General features: G+C 43.1%; 1 protein-coding gene across 9 annotated transcripts in view; it reads left to right on the top strand.

Annotated features, from left to right (window-relative positions):
• Positions 1-9395, top strand: part of LOC136710907 (histamine N-methyltransferase-like) — an 11372-nt gene extending 1977 nt beyond the window's left edge. The window contains exons 2-9 of one of the 9 annotated variants that reach the window (XM_066686794.1): positions 184-245; positions 1396-1449; positions 3016-3155; positions 5487-5539; positions 6462-6569; positions 7569-7699; positions 8267-8360; positions 8548-9394. In XM_066686794.1, coding sequence (XP_066542891.1) covers positions 3019-3155; positions 5487-5539; positions 6462-6569; positions 7569-7699; positions 8267-8360; positions 8548-8906 — 882 coding nt within the window. In that variant the 5' untranslated portion in view covers positions 184-245; positions 1396-1449; positions 3016-3018 and the 3' untranslated portion in view covers positions 8907-9394. Of the gene's footprint in view, positions 1-183; positions 246-1390; positions 1494-1664; positions 1760-2990; positions 3156-5486; positions 5540-6461; positions 6570-7568; positions 7700-8266; positions 8361-8547 lie in introns of those variants that run through there. The other 8 variants (XM_066686796.1, XM_066686795.1, XM_066686791.1 and 5 more) reach the window with 8 other exon arrangements.
• Positions 9396-9614: the final 219 nt, after the last annotated feature.

Below are 9614 nucleotides of genomic sequence, written 5' to 3'. Positions count from 1 at the left end.
AGGAAATATATAGAATACATTTTATAATGAATCTACTTCCTGTAATTGGTCTGAAGGTCTAACCCACAACAAAATGTTTTCACAATTCACACAAACCACACCTTGGTTCAGTTTGATCCAGACCAAGACCACCTCTTTGTTCCGGACCGTGGTCCGAGGCCCCTTTCACGTGTGCTGTTTCAGGTTTGGACCAAACAAGGCAGGTGTGGAAGCAGCCCAAAACTAACAGGAGAGCGGGTGTAGTGAGTAATTCCTTATCCCTCCCAGATGCGGAAAAATTAATTCACGCTTTTATTACATCAAGATTAGATTATTGCAATGCACTTTTATCAGGATGCTCCAGCAGAAACCTGAGTAAACTCCAGTTAATTCAAAATGCTGCAGCCAGGGTCCTCACTAAGACTAGAAAATTTGATCATATCAGTCCAGTCTTATCGGCCCTTCACTGGCTTCCAGTTAAATTCCGTATTGATTACAAAATTCTTTTACTCACGTATAAATCCTTACATGGTCTCGCCCCTGAATACCTGCGAGACCTCATCACACACTATGAACCACCAAGATTACTCAGATCTCAGGGCGCCGGCCTCTTACTAGTACCCAGAATTCATAAGACTTCAGCGGGGGGGAAAGCCTTCTCCTACAAAGCCCCTCAGCTCTGGAACAATCTTCCAGCTAGTGTTCGGGACGCAGACACAGTCACTATGTTTAAGTCTAGGCTCAAAACACACTTGTTCAGTTTAGCCTTTGGCAACCAACCTCTGTCTAGTTTAAGGTTGTCGTTTCAGGAACTCATGGACATGGAGAATCAGGGTAAACCTGGATGATGTGCTCACAATTTCTCTTGCTTGGAACGAAAGGATGTCTTTGCCTGAGCTCCTTCTGGTTTCCCTACTCCCAGTCTGTTACAGTCTGATCCGTCACTACACTAAAATATTCACATGCTCTTATTCTCTGCTGCACTCAACTAAACTAACTGCTTCCCTTTTACTGTTTTACTGTTTTTTTCTGAGAGAATGGTGGCCCACTGATGGAAGACTGTTTGCTGGATTCTCCTGCAGACCAGACCAGCTGCTCACCTTATTATTATTATTATTATTATTATTATTATTATTATTATTATTATTATGTAGCATAATGACACTTCATTGGTGATCATTTAAAATTCAATCTATAGTTTGATCAGAGGAGGATGGGTCCCCTTTGTGAGTCTTGGTTCCTCCCAAGGTTTCTTCCTCCAGCCTCGAGGGAGTTTTTCCTTGCCACTGTCGCCTTCGGCTTGCTTGCATTGGGCTTTTATTTAAATGTTCTGTTTTGAAACTGTGAAGCTGCTTTGTGACAACGTCAGTTGTAAAAAGCGCTATACAAATAAATTTGATTTGATTTGATTTAGTGTGATCCCACTTTCTCTTGCGGGTCTGGACCCCTGCAGCAGTGGACTGGACTCAGGTGGGAGAGCAGGTCACAGAGCATTTCATTAATCGGATCTCGAGGTAATGGATGAATGGACAAGGTTCTCACTGTCTGCAGGAGAACATCTCTGACTTGGCGACATTTAAATAACTCTGAACACTATGTATTTGTGTTTCACTTGTAAGGACTTCAATGTTCCTTAATTATCTTTTAAAGAAAGGCCTTTAACAATGTTATCCATCCACTTTCAGTAGCTTCCACATGGGGTCACCACAGGGCACCACCCACCAGTTCTGACAACAAATCCACACTGGCCCTGGATCACAGCATTCAGTACCTACCTCAGGTACTAAACCTGTTTTAAACCTAGGTGTGTTCTAGCTGTTGCTGGACTGAGACACTGTGCATTTAAAAGTGTGGGTTCTCTCTCTCTCTCTCTCTCTATCAACAGACAGCTGCAGTAGGTCCTTGCAGTATATCTCTCCCTCAGAGGCTGCAGAGGGCTGTACTGTTTCTCCCTCTCTTTCTCTCAAGCTCTGTCTCTCTACCATTCTGTGTGTCTCTCTGTCTTTCTCTCACTTCTTTACCTTGTTTTACGACATGTTTTTATTCTACACACACTTTAAAAATGATGGTTCTACAAGGGTACTTTATTAAAGCAAATGGTTCCATGTAGAACTCTGAACGCTCTAAGAACCATTACACGTTTAAAGAGTTCTTCAGGTTGATGGAGAATGTGCTATAAATGAATCTCAGTAAGAGGCTTCTATGGGGCACAAAAAGGGCTCTTCTATTGGTTCTATTTGGTTCGTTACAGAAACCTATTGTAGAAGTAGAACCATCTATAGCACGTTCTCTCGTTCTGTACAGAACCATCAGTTTTGAGAGTGCTGGATGTCCATGCCAAGAAACAAGACAAATAAAAATAACTGGAGATGAACTACAAAGGTATATTGAGTCATTAATTGTGGCTCAGACTAAGACTGGTGTTTATTTCAGTGGAAAGAGAAAACGCTGGACCGTGGCGGGGGCTTTGGGTTTTAGGAAGTTGATGAAGGTGAGGATGAAGGTGGATGTTTTATAATACAATGGCTGATGGCTTACTTCTACTTCACTCTTATTGTGAGGATTGAAATGGCAGCCTATTGTCAGCAGTGTTCTTTATGTGACTCTGCTTTCTTAACGTGGAGCTGTTAATAGATCAACTCTCTCATCGTAAATGGTGGTTGTGTGGAGCTGACGTGGCGAACATAAACATTGTGTGTGTGTTAAATGTAGAAGACAATTGTATTAACTGGTTAAACAGGTCCTTTACTTTATTTAACATGGATTAACACAGACTAGATAGATACACACGTGTAGGATCTAGAACTAATCACCAACATCAGCACCTGACCTCAGCAATACTCTCCTGGCTGAATGCCATCTAAGTCCTACGTAGAGCAGAGCTTTCCCAGATAAACAGCAACACACTCCTATGTTTAGTTCTGGATCTTTAAGCATCCAAAGGCACCTGAAGGGACCGGGTTTGGTCTGAAGAGCGCAGCTTAAGTGTGTCCATTTTCATGTTCATCCAGAGATTTCACACACTGTGTGTTCCAGACGATGGCGGCTCCTTTACGAAGTCTGATGGAGGATTACCCCAGATACCTCCAGGCGTTCCAGCTGTTCCTGGAGCGTTCCTCTGAGCACCAGTGTATGAGAGAATTCATCCAGAAAACTCTCCCAGAAATCCTGTCCAGGTAAGACAAGCCTCGGGGTCAGAGTACACACACACACACACACACACACACACACACACACACGCCCACACAGAATTCAGGAGTGCCTCACCTTCTCACCTGGGTCTGTTCAATCACAGCACTGGAGATTTATGTGAGAGCAAAGATGAGGTTAAACTCAGCAAAACAGACACAACGAGCGCGGAGAAATAAGAGCACTGAGTAAAAACGGAGAAGAAAGAGAACAGAGTGAAAACGGCTAAAAACCAGAGCTTCTGCTCCTTGCTCCTCACTGCTGTGCACTCGGGGTCGGGGTGAACAGCGAGCGGCTCATTATCATTTAAAGGAACAGGTGCTGAAAGCGGGCGTTCTGAACAGGGCTGTTTACACAGGGGGAGGGGGTGAAGCAGTCCCTTGCATGGCCAAGCAGGCTCCTGTTGAATAAACAATGCCAAGACCTCAAACAGAATGCATGGGGGTTGGGGAGGGGGCAGTACAGGAACAATATCAGTAGGTTTTCATGTAAATATTTAGAACATGTCTGACCCCCAAACAGTAGCCAAAAGGTACATTATTTACAGATTTATGTGCCAAGAGGAGTAGTATATAACCACTGCAACATATTTCAGGAAGCCAGTGAAGTGATGAGAAGACTGGGCTAAAATTGTCTAGTTTTGGTGAGCAGTCCCACTGCTGCATTTTGAACTTAGACAAATTTTCAGCTGACGTTTACGTAACTTTTATGCACTACCTGCAAGAAGAGTGTTGCAGTTTTAATGCGTGCATTAGCTCCTCCACATCTTTTAAGGTTAATACGTTGACTTTTAGATTGTGATAAGATAAAACAGTGCTGCATTTTATAACCATCCACTTTGTTACTAAGCATCTCAAAGCTCTTCGCATCATAACATCTGCATCATACATTCAGGCTACACCTGAACAAAACCTGGGGAGCAGACTCATTCAGAACACTGTACTCAGCCCATGTTTCACAGAGGCACAATGCATTAAGTATGTTATCAGTAACAATATCACTGACAATGATTGCTTTAGATGCTAGATATTGTATATTTATAATTTAATATAGAAGTTACTGGTGCTCTGCAGAGCTTGCGATCATTGTGGTGAATTGTGTTGATTATAATTTGTTACAACAAATTTTTGGGCCGCACTGTGGAGCAGCAGGTGGTGTCTCTGTCACAGCTCCAGGGTCCTGGAGGTTATGGGTTTGAGTCCCGCTCCGGGTGACTGTCTGTGAGGAGTGTGGTGTGTTCTCCCTGTGTCTGCGTGGGTGTCCTCCGGGTGACTGTCTGTGAGGAGTGTGGTGTGTTCTCCCTGTGTCTGCGTGGGTTTCCTCCGGGTGACTGTCTGTGAGGAGTGTGGTGTGTTCTCCCTGTGTCTGCGTGGGTTTCCTCCGGGTGACTGTCTGTGAGGAGTGTGGTGTGTTCTCTCTGTGTCTGCGTGGGTTTCCTCCGGGTGACTGTCTGTGAGGAGTGTGGTGTGTTCTCCCTGTGTCTGCGTGGGTTTCCTCCGGGTGACTGGCTGTGAGGAGTGTGGTGTGTTTTCTCTGTGTCTGCGTGGGTTTCCTCCGGGTGACTGTCTGTGAGGAGTGTGGTGTGTTCTCCCTGTGTCTGCGTGGGTTTCCTCCGGGTGACTGTCTGTGAGGAGTGTGGTGTGTTCTCCCTGTGTCTGCGTAGGTTTCCTCAGGGTGACTGACTGTGAGGAGTGTGGTGTGTTCTCCCTGTGTCTGCGTAGGTTTCCTCAGGGTGACTGACTGTGAGGAGTGTGGTGTGTTCTCTTTGTGTCTGCGTGGGTTTCCTCCGGGTGCTCCCGTTTCACACGTTGGTAGGTTGATTGGTGACTCAAAAGTGTCCGTAGGTGTGAATGTGTGAGTGTGTGTCAACCTGTGAAGGACTAGCGCACCCTCCCGGGTGTGTTCCCACCTTGCACCCAGTGATCCCGGGTGACAGTGTGTGAAATGGGCATAAGGTGGTGTTGGGGACGACAAAAAAATGTGTAGGAAAAAAACTGAGGAAGAAAAAAAAAACTTTTAAGGATTTTATGTCTCAGATTGTACAATTGATGCTAGAAACACTTTTCAATTGCTTTTGATTTCTATAACAGACAGAAAAAATAATGGGGACTTAACCTCAGGAACATATTTAAAACTTTTATTTTCACTGTGCACTTCAGGCCTTCTGTAAAATTAAACATTACAAAAGCACAGTCAAAAATGATTTAGACGTTAATGATGATCAGAAATATCTCTGCATAATTATTTTCTCTCTCTCTCTCCCCATCTGTCTCTCTTACTCTACCTGTCTCTCTCTCTGTGTTTCTAACTCTCTGCAGCATTGGAGTTGGGAAGGACACTTTACGCGTGATGGGGGTGGGAAGTGGAACAGGTAGGACCCCATACAGTAACAGTTCTATTGGTAATATATAGCCTACTTATTTTCCACACCTCATTCTCAGACTTATGGGACATATGGGAAATGTAATGTTGACATATTAAGATCATAGTGTTTTATTAATCTAAGATTTGTCAGACGGTTAAACAATGAATCAATTGTGTCAGTTAAACATCAGATAATCCTTTATGCTACAGACCACACCCATAAAGACTGAAACAGGGAGGTGAACTCAGAAGTCTTTGGGGGTGAGTTTGAGGAGCTTATGAATGCGTATGAAGAGGGCTGAGAGGAGTTTGGGCGTGGTCCTTTTCCCAAAATGATGTTATACATAACTTCAGTAACAATCACACAGCAGAGAAATATAGAGTGTTGCAGCAACAGAAGGATAGCAAAACACACACCATAAAAAGAGGTAACAATGAGGCATTCAAACATTGTGGAGCAGAAAGTGAGAGTGAGAGAGGAAACAAGTAGAGGGCAGGCCACTTCCCTCAGAAAACGGGTGAGTATGAAGAGCCCCAAATGGTAAATATGTTGTAGTAATGAAAGCCTGCTGTCTAAAAGTCTACATTTATGGTTTCTGTGACTCTGAGTAAGAGGTTGATTTTTTTTTTGCCATATACTTTTTAACTCTGAAGATCCAAAAGGTTCAGTGTCCTCAACCTGGCAACCCACACGAGCTTTGCCTCTTGTTGTGGGGCACAGACTGCAGTGCTTTGAGTTTGGACTGTGGCAGCCATTTTAACACTTGAAATTAGTATTAAAGATTGCACCTTTAATAAAACTTCAGTGACCTTGTTACTAAACGATGTATTCTGTTTATTCAGTTTCCACACTGATATTTAAGCCCTGACTTTACCTGACAAAAGCCCACAGCCGTAATGTCCACCCTCATGTTTCATACCATCCTCAGGGGAGATGGACCTGGAGATGCTTGGCCAGCTGCACCTGCTGTATCCAGACGCCAAAGTGGACAACGAGGTGGTGGAGCCCAGTGGAGACATGGTTTACAGATATAAAGGTTACTGTGATGATAATGATACTGTGTCCTACGCGAAGAAATCCCAAAATGCTTTACTCTTTTAAGTTGAGAAACGTTATTCTTGAATTACTTCAGTTTGCAGTCTTTCAGAGTGAACCCCTCACTCTCTTTACCTCTGTAAGGTCCGGCCTCTGTAAGGCGCTCTTTCTAATCACAGTCATGTCACTGATCTATTGCTAATTAACTTTTTTGTTTCCTGTCACTTTTTTTTTTTTTTTTTTTTGCTGGCATCAAATTCAAAAACTATTCAAAAAGCAAAGATTTTTTTAAAAATCAATAACACTTTCTAATTTCAGCATTTGAAATATTGCCTTCTCAGTTAAATTTAGGGTGATTCTGATTTCATTCATTTCCCGGTGAGTGTTTGTGTGGAGTGTGGTGTGTTCTCCTTGTGTCCGTGTGAAATAGACACATTCCATTGTACAAATATTTAAAATATTTCATTCCTTTTTTGTTTTCATTTCATTCACTTCGTCTCCGGGATTCACTTGTAGAAATATGAATGGAAGTTGTAACGTCCAACATGGCGTGTGTTAACAGACAAACCCAGCCCTGTGTGGGGAACCCCAAACACTGATTAAACATGAGAAGCAAATTGTTGTTTGTGGTTAAACACAACTACAGCAGTCCTCCTGTAGGTGGCACTAGAAACAATAGAAGCTCAAGGAGCAACTTGAAGAGAAGAAGGAAGAGTTCTGAAATGTACCTCTGTGTGTTAGTTTCATGTTATTGAGCAGAATCTTTACACTTTTTCTGTATGTTATTTTAATAGAGGCATAACATAATAAAGACATAACAGTTTTGTTCTAACTTTTTTAATTTCAGTGAACATTTTGGCAGCAGTTAAACATAAATAATGTTTACCATTAACTCCATTTCACTGTATTTTAACTGCTTTTCCATTGTATTCTACAGTATGTCACATATTTATTCAGACAGTATTTAAACAGAGTTTTAACGGTATTCCACTGTGTTTAGTGTTAGTCTCCAAGACTCCAGACCTGGACCACATCACCTTCAGGTTTAATACGATGACAGCGTCTGAGTTCGAGGAGAACTGGAAACAGAGAAACACAGACAAAAAGATGGATTTCATTCACATGATTCAGGTTCGTACTGGTGTTTAAGCTGTGTTGTGATTCTCTTTTTGTCCACTGGGAAACATATGTGTTTTTATAATTGTTTTTTTTTTTTTTTTTTTTTTTCAGCAAACATCTATTAAGAGTTAACAGCTGCAGTCAGAGAACACAGATCAGGTGTAGCCTGGAGTGTAGACATTTGGTTCCTGAGTGGGGCAGGGGTCTTAGCGTTGACTTTATCTACAGCAGGGTGCCGTTTTAAAGCCCAGATGTTGCGTCAACCACTCAAGGCCAGGGGTCCTGGAGAGCACAACTGGTCTCTCTTTCTCTGAGAGTGTGGGATCGCCCTCAACACCCCAACACAGGTGTCTGTCTGCTGATGTGACAGACCTGGGCAGTCAATGCTCTCCTCCAGTACATGGAGCTGTTCATTGGGGAAGCATTAGCTTTAGCATAAGTGCTAATGAGATGATGGTGTCTCAGAGGAGACATGTACTCGTCCTCACCTTCCCAGTGTTTAAGGACATTGTCCTCCAGTGTAAACAAAGACTAATTTTCCATCTAATGAGCTGCTTCTGGTGTCTCCTCTCCGTCTAGATGCTGTATTATGTGAGGGATCCCGAGGCCACAGTTGCATTTTTCCAAAGTTTGCTGAACAATCATGGAAAACTGCTCATCATCCTGGCCTCAGGTAACACTGACAGGTGTTGATCAATGTACACAGGGTTTAAAACTCCAGCAGCACTGCTGTGTCTGATCCACTCGCACCAGCACAACACACACTAACACACCACCACCACGTCAGTGTCACTGCAGCGCTGAGAATGTAGCCTTATCTAATCGTTAATCCAATATCTTTATCATTACGCCCCCTGCAGGAGACAGTGGATGGGGTGGACTGTGGAGAACGTACCGAGCAGAGTACATCGGTAACAGTGACCTCAACCAATTCACTAATACAGGAGACATCAGAAAGTTCCTGGACGCCAGAGGAATCCCGTACAGTAAATACACTCTTCCGTCTCAGATGGACATCAGCGAGTGCTTCTCTCCAGGGGACGAGCGAGGAGAACTGCTGCTGGACTTCCTCACAGAGGTTGTAGACTTCAGTAAGAACGCCTCTCCAGAGCTGAAGGCAGGAGTTCTGCAGCTGCTCAAACACCCAGAGTGCAGCAGGGAGGAGAACGGCAGGGTCATGTTCAACGACAATATGGAGGCTCTCGTCCTCGACCCGTAGATCAGACACATACCTGCACTCACTGGACAGTGATAGTGTCCACTTAGAGCTGACTCACACTGTCCAGGGATTATTTATTGTTAAACGTCACAGGTTCCTTTAACCCTATGAACCTCATACTGTCCTCATTTTGGTCAGTTACAGTTACAACGTCTTTATATGAGGCAGCTTTATGCTTTATGCTTTACGCACATGCTTTATGTTCTTATTTGCAGGAGATTCTTGTTTCCTGAAACGTGTAGTTGTTGGAGGTGGAATTGTTAACATTAATTAGTGTGTACATGTTGTGTTTGTAGATTTTACCAAATACCTACCTTTTTTGATGGATAATCATTAAACTTCTTTTCTGTAAACGCTCATGAAATTTCAATTTCACAAACTGCACAAACCCAGCCAAATACTTTCAAAGATTAGACCAGCGTTAGTGGTATTTTTGCTCCTAAAGCCTCAGAGTAATTCACTTTTACAGCAAGGTCCTGAAAGTGTGTGTGTGTGTGTGTGTGTGTGTGTGTGTGTGTGTGTGTGTGTGTGTGTTCACTGCCACAGATGGGTAAAATACAGAAGACTTGCTGTACAACGACGAATAGTTACACATTACATGTGTGTGTGTATATACACACCCTCCATCTGCGTGTGGAGGCAAAGAATGTCTTTAAATCAGATATTAACTCTGGTGGAAGGAGATGAAGAGTACCATTTCACTATGTT

Source organism: Hoplias malabaricus, chromosome 12 (assembly GCF_029633855.1).
Source record: "Hoplias malabaricus isolate fHopMal1 chromosome 12, fHopMal1.hap1, whole genome shotgun sequence".
Taxonomy (NCBI): Eukaryota; Metazoa; Chordata; class Actinopteri; order Characiformes; family Erythrinidae; genus Hoplias; species Hoplias malabaricus.
This window is presented reverse-complemented; position numbering and strand designations above follow the sequence as displayed.